The 18,487-nt window shown below is 37.5% G+C and overlaps 1 protein-coding gene across 4 annotated transcripts in view; it reads left to right on the forward strand.

Moving 5' to 3' along the window:
• The window catches only part of ALKBH8 (alkB homolog 8, tRNA methyltransferase), a 47,696-nt gene that overhangs the window by 606 nt on the left and 28,603 nt on the right, over nt 1-18,487 (forward strand). For 2 of the 4 annotated variants that reach the window (XM_031606178.2, XM_090133895.1), the window contains exons 2-7: nt 2,871-3,014; nt 5,609-5,849; nt 6,871-7,002; nt 7,815-7,910; nt 8,922-9,026; nt 11,637-11,707. In XM_031606178.2, coding sequence (XP_031462038.2) covers nt 2,871-3,014; nt 5,609-5,849; nt 6,871-7,002; nt 7,815-7,910; nt 8,922-9,026; nt 11,637-11,707 — 789 coding nt within the window. Of the gene's footprint in view, nt 1-52; nt 193-575; nt 2,120-2,870; nt 3,015-5,608; nt 5,850-6,870; nt 7,003-7,814; nt 7,911-8,921; nt 9,027-11,636; nt 11,708-18,487 lie in introns of those variants that run through there. The other 2 variants (XM_090133896.1, XM_090133897.1) reach the window with 2 other exon arrangements.

Genomic DNA, 18,487 nt, shown 5'->3' on the forward strand with positions numbered 1-18,487 from the left:
TTTCTTACACTTTTGTTGAAACATTTTGACACTGCTTATCCCCCCTGGTTAGAGAAGAACAGTAGAGCTGTTGGCCTTCTTTTACCTGACTGTGGAGAAGAAGGCTGGGCTGGTCAGACTGTGATCCAGTCTTCAGTTGAACAGCTTGTTTGTGGATGAACAAGCCTGCAAATCAGATGAATCCTGGGAAAGGTAGTCCATTCCTTGCACTTACTATAAACTTTTAATAGCTGTTTTCATGAGACTTTTTTTTTTCCTATCAGCTACCTTTGCTTATATTTATTTATTTTCTTTTATTCTTTTCACGCCATTCTACTTCCTGCCAGTTGCCAATAGCTCCAACAAAGACATGATCAGGTTTGAAGTCTATCTCAAAACTGGCCAAGAAATGTTGCAGCTTCTTGCCATACAACCTGCAATGGATGGTTCCTGTAATATGCTTTTAGCTGTTTATGCAAGCAAAATGAATGGGCATTTTAACTTTGCCCTGTATTTTACTTTGTGTTCTTTCTTTCCCAAGTGAGATGTAAAACTCACTTGTAATTTATTTTTTTTTTTTTTAATCTAAGCAAGTTTGAGATTTCTTGGTCATTAAGCTAAGGAAGGTTGAGTTTTCTTCTGTGTTGTTTAATCCTGGCTGAAGCTAAGATGAAGAATACTCAGTGATAAAACTATTCTGAACTTTCTGTCTTTGGAAGCAAGTGTGATTTTTGTCAAGGAATGAACTGCCAATTGCATGCATGTTTTCCTTTGGGAAGGGAAAATGATTACTGAAGAAAGCACCAAGAAAGTTGAGTATAAAATATGCAAAAAGCCCTTAGTAAGGGTTATTATTTTAAAGAGAGATGGGAGACAATTGCTAACAGATTCATAGTGAAAAATAATCTTACAGGAAGGGCTTTATAACCCATTGAGCTTTTCAGGTTCTGTGTGTTTCTGAAGTCATGGGAAATAATTTCAGTGGTCTCCTCCTTTTTTCTGGTACTGTTCCATGTTAGAGGTTGGTCACCTTTTTCTGTATTATGTGTACATTGCATATTTCTGGGTTATGATTGAATTAGCTCTGAATAGAGACCCTAGGAACTGGTAGGTTTTTCTTAGTGGTAGGATGGATCATTTATTAGTTTCTTTGTTGGGCTCAGATATATGAGCTTAATGTAGCCCTATGAAAATTCAGTACTTCTGCTTGGACAAAAGGTCAGGACTTGAACTGTTACAGCCAAGCATGTAACATTTCTGTCTTGATGGTGAGATTCTGAAACAGTTTCAGGATGGAATCATTGGTGCCTACTATGCCAGTAACTTGCTAGGTTTGCCAGAAGTTGTTGTTGTCAGTTCATTTCTTTAACTGTTGTTTTAATTTGAGTTCGCTGTAAGATTGGGTTTGGGAGTGGAAGAGTAAAAGTAGGAGGAGGAACCAACAAATGGTGAGGAGAGAGGCAGAAGACTTGAGTCTTCATAAGCTGTGTTTATTTTGTTCCTTTTTTAAGTCTATTATTATCACTAGCTGCTGTTGTCATTCTGATCCCCTTTAAAGAATTTCTCTTTCAGTGCAGGCGATAGTTGTGCATTTTGGTGACAGTGCTGCAGCAGTTGCACGAAATTTATATTTACAGTTCCTATGCGACTCTGTGAGATTTTAGTAATAATTTTATTTGTATATTTGCATTTGTTTAGAAGAAAATGTTTACTAAGGCATTCAAAACCAGCCTGCATCAAGTATTAATATGAAACATTTTTTTTTTTTTTGACCTTTACCATTTTCCTGTGATACACTGGAATATGACAGTCCCTTATTGTGATGGTATGTGCAGTACCAGGAACCAACTATGCCATCTTGCAAGCTGGAAGACATGCAAATAGATGATAGTCTGTGAATGCAGCTGACATTTAAATAAGTAAATATAACAGTGATTGATATAACTTTTTTTCTTAAAAACAAACTGAAAAAAAAAACCAATAAAATCCTCAATGTTTTTTGAGGTGAAGTGAGAATGAGAAAAAGAAAGAGGGTAAGCTCAGCTGGGTGTAGAAATGTGCTGTGGTCTGGGTGGCAAAAGATGCAACAAAACCTGGAGCAGCCCAACGACTGAGTTATACTTCAGAAGCACATTGACAGGTAAATGATGCTCTGCTGTACCTAAATTCAGTAGTTAGTTGACAAACACCATTTGGAGGTGTACAAGTGTATATGAGGTGTGGAGCATCCTGCTTGCTGGTCTTCTAACATCTAAGTGTTGGTTTGGTTTTTTTTTTGCTCTCAAAACCAGCTATTTTTTCTGTATATCATAGTCACTTGAAAGTGGCAGTTATGAAAAGGAGACAAGATGGAAACAATTTGTCTCCAGCTTGAGCATTTGCTGAGGCACTGACTAGCTTAGAACTAAGATATTACAAATCTCTTGGCAGTTTTATGTGTGTATTTTTACTTGACCTGCTTAGGAGATAATATGTACAGAGAAGAATGCAATAACTGAAATTACTGTGTGGAAACAGGAGGGGCAGGCAGCATAGAAATTGGAATTGGATATAGAGATGCTGTGAATAAGGGAGTAAAGAGGAAAAGAAACTGGAAAATGTGACAGTCTTTTATAAAGACTTATTTTGTGGGAGAATCCTCTTGATAAAAGTGCTAAATAACAGTACTTCCAAGATGGGAGAAATTGTGCTACTGACTGAGGAATAGCATAGTTTGTGAACTCTTTTGTGTCAGCCTGCAGTAGTTCATAAAATCTGGAATTATCAGAATTCTCATTACTATCCTGAAGATGACTTAGAAGACAGTGACATCTGCCACATCTCTATAACAGACTGAAGGATTATGTTTTTTGGGTAAACACTTACTAGATGTCGTTACTTCTGCTCCCCAGATCACAAGCATGGAAACTGGCAAGAACATTGAAGATCATTTGAAAGTCCACAAAATGAAGAAGAAGATACTGAGGAAGCAGATCAGAGCCCAGCATACGTTGATGAGACACGAGGGCATTGAGTGCATCTCCCATGCTACACAGGTGATTGACAATTCTGATTTTGGTGGTATGAGAAAATACTGCTTACCTGTGTTCTGCCCTCACGTATGTGTTGACTAAAATGCGATTCTTTAAAAAGCACTTAATGAGATTGAGGGTTTTCTGTGCTGTTTGCTTTCAAAGCAGAACTGTACTTCATCAGTTTAATGCCGGCGGAGAGACTGTGACAGCTTTTGGATACATATATATATTTTTAAATCTTAAACAGTAGTTCCCTGAGCTGGGGAGAGCATCAGAGCATGAAAAATGTTACCTTTTTGAAGGAGACAGAGAAACAGGAGAAAGGCCTGCATGGTGATTTTTTTTCCCTTCTTCTTTGGCCCTTAGCTTTTGTGTCTTTCTTCCTGATGTACTTCTTCATCAAGTATAATTTGTCTCGTCTGTTAATTCCCTGTTAAAAAACATGTATACCTTAGAAATCTTTTTCTCATTTTCTTCACCTTACTTGTTTTAGGTTCTGGTTATATAGTTGTTTATCTGATTGACTGATTTGTAGCTGTTAAAAAGGGGAGAACTTTTGCTTTCCTCACACAAAAGGGAACAAGAGAGGGTGTAGTTCTGTTTTTTACAACAGTCAGTGAACTTCACCGTGTTACTTTGTTCCATAACCTACCAGAAAATTGCCCAGCTTTTTGATCTGTTAGTTTTCTGCTTCAATAGTTACAGCAAATCAAAGGCACCTAGCAAATACTGGTGTAGCAAAATGTGCATGGCAAGATCTTTCAGGTAGAGGAGAAATTAAAGCATCTTACTTTCTTCTGTGGGTTGTGTGGAGTTGCTAACTTGACTTGAAGCACCTTGTAATACTGTATCATTTATTGTACCTTTGTTCATCTTGATCCCTCAAAGTCTTCCCATTCTGAAACATAAATATTTGTTAAGTCTTTATGCTTTGTTACTCATTTGTAACAAAATTGGGCTTAGTTTTCACTCAAATTTCACTCCATATGGGCATATCCTAAAATGACCCAGCAGTCTTGCAGATTTTGAAAGCTCTTTGGAGTAGGGCTGTGTTCTTCTCGTTTTGCATGGAGATGAGTACATGATCCAGGATTTTATTCCCCTTGTCACTGCCCCAGATACCAAATCATCTGTCTAATGTATCCAATGAGTAGTTTTTGATTTCAATAAGTTCCTCATGGATGACAGAATGTTTTAATTAAAGACATATGAAACAAATTAATAGCACTAGTGATCAACTTGAGAATACAGAAATTGCTTTTAGTCTTTGTGTAAGAGTTTGATTATACTGAAATTGCTCATTCATGAGAATGCGAACAGTTGCTGTAAGTGCTGCTGTTGTGTAGAGAAGGTCTGTGTAGGCAGTGTGCCTTCAGCCAGTGAAAGCACTGCTTTCAGTCTCCTCATTTCCTTTGTACACCTGTGCTTCCCATTAGTAAGATTCTAGACAATAACAATGTTTGATCACCTTTGAAAGATGTGATCAGTATGCACAGTATGATGTAGTTTGAAAAGTAAGCGTTACCAGAGCCGTCACAATAGGCATAATCGCAGCAGTATCTCATGTATGCTCACTTGTTCTAAAATATTTTTTAATAATCCCTCTGTTCAGTTTTAAACCTCATTTTCAGTCTCTTAGGAAAGTGAAACACTGTCATTTGAAACTTTTGAACACTTTGCCAGCTGCTTTCAGAAGCATAACATTTAAGGAAAAAATTGTCTGAAAGCTTTCTAGAAATGTATTATGTGTAGTCAATCTGAGTGAATTGTTAGTAGTTTGGAGTCACCTGAGCTCTATCAAAACTTCTATATTGCATCCTCATTTAGCCTTAGGAGGAGTCTTAAACTTCCTTCAACCTCTGTGGTTAGATTGAATGTCTAGGTATAGTTCATGGTTGCCTAGAAGTCAAAAGAACTTACAAAGTTTTTTTTTAAAGGATTTTTTTTTTCTGTAAAAGAGTCATTTGAAAAGTTCTGTTTTTGTTTTGTTTCTGCATTCTCTGGTAATTTTGTACATAAATCATTATGAAAGCTCTGAGCAAAGCAATTAGTCGTTGTGCTCAAAGTAATCTGTATTAATAAGGATGGGGATAAATGCCTTTTGTTTATGAAAACAAGAGGGTGAATTCTCAGATGAGAATTTATAGAAGTTTATAGAAGCTGCTGTATGGTGAGATGGCAAGGAATATCTGTCTCCTTATGCTCAAAAAGACTCCTTAGCAAAGATTAGAAAGCCTTTCTTAACAACCAAAAAGAATCACATTATCTGAAGATTGTTGTGTTTGATTTTGAACAGTAGTGGGACTCTAGGAAAATTCCATTTTAGGAAACTCAAAAATGATGTCTGCCAGTGTCACTTTTTTCTTATGATATACTTCACACTTATGCCAGTTTGAAGCTGAAGTGATGTTGTAACAGATTTTGCAAGCACTTCTCCCAGAATTTGTGCTGGATAGATGTTGCATTAGCCTCATATATCAGGCTAACGAAGATGTAGACTGTATGAGTAATCATTTTTTTTCATTATAATATGAACTACTCTCTTAGTAGTGTTTGTTTTGGATCAATCAACAATCATCAGTAATGGTAAATTTTATTTATTTTTCTTCAATTAGAGCTTAGTTATTGCCAATGCTGGCCTGGGTAATGGGATGAGTAGACGTCAACTGCACAGGATAGTAGAAAATTATGGAATGGTGGAAACACTTCTAATGCCACCGAATAAACCATATTCATTTGTGAAATATGAGTCAACAGAGGAAGCCAAGAAAGCGTTTGATGCCCTGAATGGAAAAGAAGTAACGCTGGAAGACTCTGACCAAGACATTGTTTTGTATTGTAATTTTGTGGAAAAAGGTATCATTTTTGTACTTATCTGTAAAATTCTTTCATAGCACTTCTTTGCTTTTTTTCTTCTTAGATTGTAAATGTAGCTAAATGCATGCTAGTCTAAGGAAGCAGAGAATGAAAGCCAGACTTTAAGATTCAGCACAGAAAATTACCTCTTGTCCTTGTGTTGCATGGTAAGATAGATGGCCACTGAAGTAGTTTCAAGACCATTTGTTGCTGCACAGGAAGGTTCTCTGATTTAAGGAACTAAGCTGCGACCCAGGTGACTTTGGGATTCATTGGATTGGTTTGGACTTCATCCGGTTCTTTGTTTGCTGACAGTCTTGTGATCTCTATCTCAGTGCCAGTATGGAAAATAAACAAAATAAGATTTCTGCTTGTTTCTTTTTTCCTCAAACTTGGCTGACTGTAAGCTAGGACAAGAACTATGCTTCTTTCTATAATGTTTTATAGTGTTTAGCATAAGACTTCCTTGTGGTGGTTTGTACACCGAATACAGCAGTATCCAATGAATAGCTTTAAAAATGCCCAACCAACTAGGACAGCAAACTGAAGGCTCCTACACCTTTTCTGTTCTTCTAGATATTGTCTTATGGTCCTCCATGTCTAGTTACAGAGTGCTTCCCTGGATGGCTAATACATATTTTAAAAAAAGAAATCATATTTTTCTGTGGTTGTTGGAAGCAGGGATAAATCACTGAAGTTCTAGAGTCCTGAAATGATTGGGAATTTTTTTTGCAGTTATTTTAACAGGAGGATCACAGGCGGCTTTGTATTTGAGTAGTGTGGAGTCTTATGAAATTTAAACAGTAAAATTTAGAAAGTGCTTTCTGTGAAGCAAAATTTGGGCCTTAACATTTTTTGTTGCGTTAGAAAGGGATTCACCAAGTTAGTCCTTAGTGAAGGCTCCATTTTATCATTAAATCAAATGTTCCTACAGCCATAATGTATTCCCATGTATAGTGAATATTCCTATAGGAATTATGGAGCTTCATTAAGACAATCTACTCTTTTTCCATGACTGCAGTTTGCTGGAAGAATTCTGTTCCTACAAGCTTGCCTCCAGACCTCAAAGTCATTGAAAATATTATTTCTCCAGAGGAAGAAAGGAAGATGCTGGAAAGTATTGACTGGAGAGGAGATGAAAATACTCAAAATGGTGGGCAAAATCAAAGAAATTCTGACCTTATGTTTATCCTGTTATTTTATGCAGTTTCTGGTTACAGGAATTATGCACATTCGTAAGTGTGTTGTTTGAAAACCTCCTGTATTTTTTCTTTATATTTTAGAAATGGGTCTTATATTGCATGTGATAAATCAGTGGGGGCAAGTGATATGAATCAATGTGCTGATAGATATTTATTTGAATAAGATTGCCACATCCAGAAACAAGTAGATTTCTTTAAATAGACAGCTTATGTCCTACTTAAAAGCCGTTTCTTCTTTTAAATCAAAATAAGTCAGCAAGACACACTTTTTGGATGCTTTTGTTCTTTTACTTGTGTTCTGGGGGATTTAAATCTCTTAGTAAATTGGACATGGAATCCAATTCAAGGTTTCTGTGTAAGTTTTGTTTCTTGAAACCATTGGTGCTGTTATGTTGACCTTTGTTGACTTGGTGACTGGTCAAAGTGAAGAATCTTGCTCTGTCCTTAGATTATCAATCAAGTGCTTGTCTGGAAGTTAAGCCAAGAATAAAGATGCATTAGGTACGGGTCAGTAAATTTGTACTTCTTGTCCATGTAAAAGCACAGTCTGCTTGACTTTAAACAGCAGCAAATGCAATGTCCTGGTGAGTTTTCAGAAAGTAATAAAGCACAAGTGTGTGCCATGTAGAAAAGGGTCACGTATACTGTTTTAGCTATTAATGAAGGAATGTTTAACAGAGACCAGATGAGATAAGGGCACACAGTAATTTGCCTGAACTATTTATGTCATCTGATCTTACCTTGAATTTGTATCTTCTCACAGCCCAGAAGACTTTAAAACATAGAAGAGTAAAACATTTTGGATATGAGTTTCGCTATGATAACAACGATGTTGATAAAGACAAGCCTTTACCTGGAGGTGAGAGCTTCCCCCTTAAATAACACTTATTTTGCACTGACATTTGAACCATTAAGTAAAGCCTGTAAGCCTCAATCAGGTATGGGTGTGAGATTTGTATTAAAAGACAGTTGAGATGCTAATAGAAGGAAAGCCATTAATGTATCTTAAGCACACTCTGAACAGTGCTTTTGAGTGGGATTAATTCCAGATTGATGCGGGTGCTTGAATCTTGTTTTCCAGTCACTTGCAGCCAGGAGTTGCTGTCCTTTGCTGAGGTCAAAACAAATAAGGTGTTTGGGATTGTAAATGTCTTTTTTTTTAAAGCTTGTGTTACATAAAATAAATGTTAGTGTTTAAATTGAATATTTGAGGTTATGCTATAAATTGCAATATATATTTATCTTGTGCTTGAAGCTTGCTGGAAACACACCAAAATTTTTCTTTGGAGAGAAAGCTATTTTGACAAAGTTTGAATAATTCTTATTTGAAGTTAAGAGCTGTGTAAACAAAGTGAGTCAGCTTATGGTCTTATGTTTTAAAATAATAAAACATAGGGCTAAACTCTTACAGAACATGAAGATTTTTGAGGTCATGCGTAGGTCCTGTGGTAGATGTAGCTTTCGGCAGCTGGATTCTGATTACATTGTGGTTCTAGCAGTGTAACTATATATTGTCATAAAAGCAGAATATAAATGAGTTGGGTGAAATAGTAAACTAAAGATTCATTCATCTTTTCAAAACCAGCTTGACTTCAGCAGATTTATTTGGTGATATTTAATCTACTTCGTTAGCAGATTTTTAGAGGGTGAATTTTTTAGTGAGCTTTCTGCATATCTACTGATTTTCTGCATAATAATTTTACTTCTTTTTCTTCTTGCAACTTCCTTTTTATAGTGGATGGTGGTAATTTTGCCTTTGATTTGATATTCTGTAATTTAAAGGCAGCGATAATGCAGCATACCTTTGTAAGGACAAATATGTAAATGGATAAAAAAGTTGTCTTGCTTAAAGCTTTTTTTCTGTAAACAGGTCTTCCTGAAATTTGTATCCCATTCTTAGAGAAATGCTTGAAGCAGGGATATATCAAGCATAAACCTGATCAACTGACTGTAAATCAGTATGAACCTGGACAAGGTAAATTTGTTTATCTTTTAAAAAACGTTGAGCTCTTTAGCTTAACTGAAATAAAGAAGAGAATAGCTTCTGTTGGGACAGTATTTAAGCACTTGCTTAATGCATTTCCTATGTGACCAGAAATATGTTTAATCAAAATTAATGTTTTCACACTGGTTTATGAACCCTATTTAGAAATATAAATTTTGGTATCATTGATACAGATGTTGATGATGTTCCAAAGTATAAAAGGGAACTCAGTATAAAAGGTTACAGGACTAAATAATGGTGTTTGGTTTTACACTCAAGTGTACTTTTAAATTTGCTTCCGAGTCTCTCCTTGCACCCTGTACTGTGCGTATAGCCTCCAGAAAACATCTGCTGTTAGTATATGTGATATAAAGTTAGCATGTGTGATACAGAGGCTCTTAAATATGCTGCAAAAAAAAAGAATTCTCTTATCTTAGAAATAAGAAATTACTCTTTCTGTAATCTTTCGCATTCTGAAGATAAATTTGCTTCTAATCATGCCTCTAGGGAATAAATTGTATGCTGTGCTTTTTCCTAAGGTCAGTCATCAAGGCTAACTATCTAGCTTCCTTTCTAGAATGGCTATCTAATTTGTCCTTAGAAAAAAAAGAGACTGCAACTTTTCTTTCAGATTCAATGTCTGACAGCTAATTTGGTGTCTGCCAAACAGGGGTCTGAAAATCTGATGCCATTTGTTTACGTATCTGACAATCTGTTAAATTGATACCATTGTGTACTTCTGGTTGGGACTTGAGATTAGGTGAATTGATTTCCATCAAGAATAGAAGCAGTGTTTTAAAATCAAAACAAAAGAAAATACCCTTTCTTAAGTGAAAATTGCTAGGGTCCAAGTGAACATAGAGTGCAGCCAGGTACCTTTAGTTTCTGTGTTATGAGCCACATTCTGTCACTGAGCATTAAAATTGAGATTTTAAAAAGTGACTGATAACTTTGAGCAAAGCTGGAGGGGCCACATGTAAGACACCCTAAATGAATTCCTTTTTGAGGCCGCTTTCTTCAGGATCCTGATAGTGTTCAAAGTTGGAGATTTATATTTGTTGTTAGGTTACCATCCACTTTTGAATGCTTAGGTGACTGTCTTGCAATGTGCTGCGTATGTGGTGTGTGGACAGCAGATAGGTCAGGGTGGTCTTTGTTGAATTGTTGAGGTGGTGCTGAAATGAGCGGTCAAGGTTCTCTTGTTGCACAGTGAATTGTGCTGATGTCAGTGTGTGTCTGAAGACAGAGCTGCAGTGCTTCACTGAAGCAAATTTACAAGCCAACACCAAAAGATACTGGTCAGACTTGAAAAGCAAGGATGCGTTTTTTTAATCAGAGTAGAAGTTGGCCTCATAAAACATTTGTATTGCTTTTACTGAAAATAATGGCATTCGTAAATGTTATAAGAAAATTTGTTACTGTGATGGTGAAAGAATCTTGGAATTAGGCAGCCTTTGTTTAACCTGCTATTTTCCCATTTGACCTGTGCTGTAGCGGGCCTGCTTTGCAGGGGGGTTGGACTCGATGATCTCTTGAGGTCCCTTCCAACCCCTACAATTCTGTGTTCTGTGTGTGTCATACTTACATCTGAAAGTAAAGTATGGCATATTCATAAGGAAGGATGTTTTATAAAGCCAACTGACTCCGTTAGGAAAGAATATTTTCAGTCAAGATATTTGGTTGTGTCCAAAGTGAATGTCAGTAGAGTTTTTCATAAATGAGCCTAACTGTATTTTCTTAAACCAAGTAGGAATCACTTGTTATCTGTCTGATGAAAGAAGGCACAGTTGCAATTTTCCTAAGCTGTCTGCAGGCTTTGCTCCTCTGCTGGCTGCAGTTCCCCACCTTGTGGTGAGATCTTGTTGAGGCTAGCACAATGCTTTTTCAGCACTTTTGTGTTAAAATGTGGCTCAGGCTCCAAGGAATGCCAGGTTCTTTATTTGAAAAAAGAATGATATTGCTGTTTATTTGTAAATTCTCAAATGTGCATGATTGCTCATACATACTAATCCCTGGGTAGTACCTCTATTGAGGTAACCCCAGCAATGGTGTGTAGATTTCTCCTGGGAACTGTGAAGCAGAGGGACAGGGTTTTACTCTGATAGTGTCTATTTCTCAAAGCACATCCTAATTCTGAAGCTGAAACCTTTGCACAGTCATTCACCTAGTGATACAAGGAGAATTTGGGGTGATTCCTTCTGGGGGAAGAGTCTGTGCGAGAAAAATACTAGATGATCTAAGGCCCAAAGACACCCAGTATAATATAACTGTTAGTTTAAAGCTGAGAAGAGAACATGATGATGGCAGGTGCTTGCTGCAGCAAGGAAAATATTAGGAGTCTTTAGAGGTTGGGCGAGGCCTTTGGGTGCTCTGAACTGTTTTTGAGATGTTTCCATTGATTAGAGGAGAGACTTCAGTTAACTGTACATCTAATCTGGACGTGTAAATCAGATGGACTGATCCTGTCCTGAACTGTTTTGGAAGGCAAGTCCCACCTTTATGATAAGTTTTGTTGTTCGGCCATATATATCTTGTCCTGTAAGGACATCCATATGGATACCTTTCTGTAAATATAATGATGTGGGTTTTTTTTTGTTGCAGGAATTCCTCCTCATATTGATACACATTCTGCTTTTGAGGATGAAATAATCTCTCTCAGTTTAGGATCTGAGGTAAACTTCATATTCGTATATACTTTGATGTTTTATTGGGAAGTATCGTTTTTCTATTGTTTAATACAATTTTAGTTTTCCATGATGTCTGTTCATGCTCATCTGAGTTTGATCTCAGGCATGCAAGGTACTGTGATATGCTAATTAAATAAATAAACATGATGACATACCAGGAATAATTCATATCCTATTTTAAAATTTTAGCATCCATTTCTCTATTGACCTTCCTTCATTTTGTATTAATCTTGGGAGGTATATAGAATCATAGAATCCTTAGAGTTGGAAGGGACCTCTGAAGGCCATCTAGTCCAACTCCCCTGCAATTAACAGGGATATAACTTTCGTTTCTACTTCCATTTTTTTTTCTTCTCATCCCTTGCTCCCTCTAGGTTGCAGTGTTTTACATACAGTTCCAGTAAGCTAATGTAGATGTATTACTTCTAGAGGATCCACTCAGAACCTGAATCCTGCTGAGCCAGTCACAGTGCAGGCAGAGGTAGACTGATCTTGTGAGCTTTCAATATATGCAGACAATGCAGATAAAGAGTAGGAAGGGAAATGGAAAAACAGTGAAATACCACAAATCCATGCTGTGTATCACAAACAGGATTGAAAACAGACCATGTATTCATCTTTTTTAATTAGTGTTCTTACTTACACTCTTTAAATTAATCTGCCATACCTATCCCCATCCCATTTTACATTTTTTTTGTTGTAAAGCTGCCAATCCTGTGTGAGGATAATCTAATCTGCTGCTTCATTCTGGCAATGGTGTGGAGAGGATGTAGACTTGTATGTGTGTTTGTGTGTGTGTAAGGTCGTATCTGTATAGCAACGGACAGTATTCTCATGTTGAAAAACAACTTTGATTGTTCTTGATTTGCCCTACTCTTTAGGCAGAGAGACGGTCATGGCTGACAGTTTTGAGCACAGAGTCTCTAATCTGGGCTTTGATATTGACTTCCTCTTTTCTTATCGTGAGTTTTCTAGTGGACGTGGAGCTTGTGGGACTGGAATGAGTGTAAGGAAGAACAGCCTTCCCAGGAATGTGGGGCAGTGGCACCTCTGTGTTGGTTGACTGAAAGGAGGATGTCAGTGATGCCAGTCCTGTCATTCATATAATTAATGTATTTGCTCATCTAAGCCACAGTAACATCAGAAGCATCCAGTTAGAGTAGGAATATCTGGAATTAGTTGTGATGATTTTTATAAACAATGTCAGTAGAGTTTTCACTTCTTTTGTTTTGGCATCTGGCAATTTAGGCATGCCTTTCCCATGCTGCCTCCGTGCTTAGCCTTGTTTCTGATCTATTCAACTGCAGTATTGTCTTTAACAGTGTCTGTACCTTTGTGCGAGGCAGCACATAAGAACATCCATTCCTTTCATGCTATTTCTCTAGGGGAAAAGCTGTAATTGAACTTCTGTGTGTTTTATCAATCCTAAGTTTATTTTTTTTAATACATACTGGATATTCAGAGCAGTGCAGCAACAGCAGACAGTCCCACCTTGCACAGTTCCTGTGTTGATCTTGTAATTAAAAATGTTTCTTCAGTTTTCTTTATTAAAACTACATTGATGTTGCAGTAATTTCTCATCCTTTTCTGACTCAGCCTGCAGCCCCTCACTTTCTTATCTTTTCCATTTCAATTAAAAGGCTGATTATGGCTTGGATGCTCTGTTACTTCATTGGTGAGATACCATGATTATATTACAGCACACCTTTGTGGTAGTCTTAAATGCACAGCCAAAAGCATAATGATTTTAATCACCTGAGAAAAGCAAGCTTTTCTAGGACTAGGACTGCCTGATGGATTATAATGCTGTTAAAAAATAAGAATAAATGGAATGTATGTATTTCAGACAGGGCAACAGCTTGACTTTGACCATTTATAGACATTTCAGACATTGGCACTGGACACAGTCTGTTAGATAGTTCCCAGGTTTCAGTGCCTTTTCCTAATGGGCTATAAATGCTCTATTCAGATTCAAACAATCAAAGCACATGTGAAGTAAAGCAAGCCAGTGAAACATAAAATGCCTCATTATTTGATGCCTTTGCTTTCTGGTACTTTTATAACATCTGCAATTTCTTTAATGTATTTTTGTGCACTAAACTACTTTTCATCTGATTTTAAAATGTAAATAGAAGATGCAATAATACATGCTTTAGTTATTTTAGGAATTTATTTATAGGCCCACCTTTATTCCCATTGTGTATGACAAAATTTTTACACTCTGATAATAAATAATTAGAGTTGCCCATATGGCAGCAAACCTTTGTACTTGCCTATTCTCTCTATTCTCTCTGGTGTGACTTACTTTTTTTTTTTTTAGCTGAATACATTGGGCTGCCACATCATGGGGAAAAAAGCATCACAGTCATATGTCTTGTGTTTTCTGTATTTTCTTCTCAAAAAGGAATGCCCACATTTAAATAGAAGTGGACCTTGCTGTCTGACTGGTTGTTAAACCTATTTCTGAAATTGGCTAACGTGACACCAAAAAAAAAAAAATACAGAAAGCTTCATATGGTTTATTCTGAAGTGAAGTCATGGAAGGAACTTTTCTTCCTGTTTGTCTGCTTGACCTTCTGTATCTGACTTAGGCAGGTTCTAAACATAATATGTGAAGTAAATGCCTTGGCATATGAAAAAGGAGTCTGTGGCAGACCAGTGAACTAAACACAAGTACCATCTTAGTCTAGTGCCTTAACAATCAGTGTAGGTTTAGAGATGACTTATGATATCTTCACAGAATCCCAGAATTGTTTAGGTTGGAAAGGACTCTTGAGAGTGTCCAAAGCCTTTCTCAAAGAGGGTCAGCAAAGCAAGATGTCAAAGAGTGTGTCCAATTGTGTTTTGCATACCTTCTGCTGGGCAATCTGTTCCAGTGTTTGACCTCTATCCCAGTAAAACAAATTAGATATACTCATAGGTTTTAAATTGTGCCCATTCTCTTATTTGCTATCAGTGGGTGCTATTGGGAAAAGCACCTCTTCATTCCCTCCCATCAGATATTTATATGCATAGATAAGTTCCCCTTGAGACTTCTCCAAGCTGAACAATCCTAGTTGTTTCAGCTTTTCCTCATATGAAAGATACTTCTCAATCATGTTCACAGCCTGCACTGGACTAGCTCCAGTAATTCATATCTGTCTTGTAGAGGGGAGCCTAATCCATTCCTAGTACTCCACAATACTCCAGATGCATCTTCACTAGTGTTTAGTTAAAGGTTCACCTCTCATGAACTGCTGGTAGTTATGGAACCCAGGAGACTGTTGGCCTTTTCTGCCACAAGAGTGCATTGCTGATTCACAGTCAAGTTGTTGTCCTCCAAGACCCTAGTGTCCTTTTTGGTGAAGTTGCTTTCTAGCTGATCAGCCTTCAGTGTGTAATGGGTTATTTCTAACCACGTGCAGGACATTTGTTGAACTTTGGGGTTCCTGTGTACCCGGTTCTCCAGCCTATCCAAGTCCTTCTGAATAGCAGCCCTGGTATATTGGTCAGTTTTGTATTACCCCTAAACTTGCAGGGGGGTAACTTTTCTTCCATTGTCCAGATTATTAACGGAGGTGTTAAACAGTGTTATGCACAGTATCAAGTCTGGGTTACATCACTAGTGATGTCTTCTACTACCCTCTGTGCTGCTGCCATCTTCAGCAATACCTCCTTGTATAAAACACTGTAGAAATTCAGTCTTTCCTGTGGAGTATGGCTTTCTCCAGTAAGAAAGTACTTAATGCTGTTCTGTTAGAGGGATCATTGCAAGCATAATTTGTTTCTGCAAAATTAATTTGTGTTGAAGAAGGAGTAGTTATTCCCATACTTCTTAATATATACTTCTTAAAATATGAACAATCTTGAATAAGACACAATTGTTCTCAACTCTGCTTTTGTTTTGCATCAGATAACCTACAGCAAAGCTCTTATGTGAAACAAGGCAGAAATGTAGGTGTGAGATTGTTTCCCATCTTCTTTGCTTGTAACAACTTTCTCTATCAAGTGGCTCAATTTTATTCCAGTTGGTGCAGTATGTTGTTTTAAGGAGTTTACAAAATGGATTAAACTTGATCTGAAGGAAAAAAATCTCACTTTGGAATTCATTCTAACTTGGAAAAACCACTAAACATTCTGAAGGCAAAGCAGTGAGATTTGTTGCATCTTGTCCTCTAGTATTCCAGGGAAGCTGACAATGTCAGGACAGGTTAATCACTTCTCATTTTTTTTAACCTATTTCTTTGACATTCATGGGAAACTGCAGAAGGTCCTGTGGGCTTCTAATTACATTTCCTACACCATCACATTCACCTTTTCTTTATATGAGACGATACATTAAAAGTTTTAATGATACCAGGTTTTATGTTACAGTACTGAGTACAGTTTTCTTGAATTCAGACATTGCCATAGTAGAAAAGAAGGCCAATGGTGTAAAATCAGTTCAAAGTGATTTTATTAAGTTTTAACAGTAAAGCATGTGTCCAGGAATTTGGACAGAGTGCTGCAAAGCAGGAGATAGTCCTTTCTGTTAAAAATGTTCTGAGTTGATTTGACGTAGGTGTTGTTTTCAGTGTCTCCATTTGGTGTCTCTAAAGGTACATAATTTCACAATATTTCATCTTAGGAGCCTGGCCAATTTTGCAGCTGGAAAAATCCTAGTGAAAGCGTGTGTCAGATTTCCTTAGCACACTTGAAGAAAGTGTTTGATCAACATTGAGATTTGTTTTTCCACTTTTCCTAATTTGCTACGTAATGTATTGTCATGTAAGCATTGATTCATTAGATTTTTGGAAATATGGAGGTAACGTTTCTATGGTGAGCTATGTGTTACTATGAGAGTATGCAACCCAGAAAGAAATTATCCCTTCCTGACAGCAGATGTTGCCCCCAGTAAATGTGATACATCACAGTCTTCTTTCCTGTCAGCTCTGCCTCGTTCTGTCAGAAACTACTGAGGGACACCCTCTGTCCCCATGCCAGAAGGTGAAATGCTGTCATAATCTTATCCAAAGGTGTGTTATGTTGGCACCATGCTTTAATTTTGGTATCCTGTTCTGTTTTCCCAATACCTATCCCCCATGTGAAAGTCCCAGGCTTGTCTCTTTTCCCTTAGTCAAGGAAGAAAAGCAGAAACTGCCTTACTCTGCTTCCATTCCTTGTGCCTCTCCCTGGCAGAGAGCTGGTATAAAGACACAGAACTGCTCTGATGCCCTGGTGAGGCCCCTGGCCTAACTTCAGTGAAAGGGAAGCCTCAGGGTTTTGAGTTGGACTTGTGGCTCAGTTAAACAGTGAGGTTAAGAGCGTGGGTCATCCTTGAATTCCCTTTATCTGAATGTCTGTTCATCATGCTGTAGCCTGCAGATATTAAGACCCTTGATCTATAAAGAAAAGTTGTGGTTCTCTTAAGTCTTGACAGCAGAGCAACATTACAAAGAAATACTCCACTAGACTTTTTGAAATGTGGTAGTCATAGAACTGATAGAAGGAGGTACCCTGCTATTACCCTTCTGTCAGGCTGGGAAATTGACTTTTTATTTCTGCACTTTTGCCTTCTGATTTGTTAATCTGTATATAATCTGTCTTGGTTAACAAACAGGAACCTGTTCCTTCTTTAGCAGCTAATAAACTGCTTGAGAGATTTTATCAGAACCCTTTAAAAAATGTAGATTATATTCAGCCACTGGTAGGTAGCAGCCATTTCATTTCTTGCACGAGGCCAGTTTTTGTAATTATATATTAAGGTCAGTTGTTTTCACCACTTAAAGTAAATACATCAGTCTTCATGGATGTGTTGCTGCTGCCTGTGTTTATATAAATACGTCCTGCATTTCTCTTCCTGTCTGTGCCGTACCACAGTGTACTGTTATTTGAACTTGAATTGGATGTAAGAAGCATCAGAAGCAAGAGGGGAACCTGCAGCCCTTCTTGGGAATTTCTGTGATGGTCTTGCTGTATTTTCAGGGATATGTGAATATTCAGTAAATATACTACTCTGAACTTTTCTGTTCTGGATGTTGCCTCACTGTTTTCATTAGGTTTCTGCTCACAGATATCAACACATCTTGCTGATGTTTCCACTTGCCCAGTTACTTTAAGTAAAGCTCTTGAAAGCTCAATTTTCATGTACTTTTTTCAGATGAAGGTTGTGCTTAGCTCCGCTCTCCTGTGACATTGGTGATTTATAGGCTTATTCCTATTTTGGCTGAGGCAACAACAGCAAGACACCCAGTATGCAGCTAATGCAGACAAGCATTTGTTTCTTGAGTATTTAGGAATCTGCTAAGCTTGGATTGCACTGAGGTGGTACAAGAAGAGCACTCAGACACAATTACTCCAAGACAGTGATCTTCTCATTATTTCTCTAGAAGCTGTATGGTAGTCATTTGCAGTGAAACAAGATAACAGCATGGAGATGACCCTTCCCCTTGGCTACATCAGAGGAACAAAATTGAAATTCAGCTATGAGAGAATCTTGCATTTCTGTAGAGCTGTTCCTCAGTATGCAAGACCTACTCATCATAAATTAATTAAAATCCTATGTCAGGCTGGAGGTGGAGCAGTTCTGGTTTCTTTCATGTGGTCCATTATTTTGGTTGCTGTGAGAGGAGGGCAGACCTGCAATCCTCCTGGTTCCTACCACTTTGCTTTCTTCTCACCCATGTAGTTGATCTTTCTAGTATACTGCATTTTCTTTGAGTCATTGCTGTTCAGATGGGAATGTGGGAAGAATGTTCTTGTCCTGCTCTCCTCTTAGTAGCTGCATCAGCATTGTAGCCAACATGA

Source organism: Phasianus colchicus, chromosome 1 (assembly GCF_987193195.1).
Source record: "Phasianus colchicus chromosome 1, bPhaCol1.hap1.1, whole genome shotgun sequence".
In the NCBI taxonomy this organism is placed as follows: Eukaryota; Metazoa; Chordata; class Aves; order Galliformes; family Phasianidae; genus Phasianus; species Phasianus colchicus.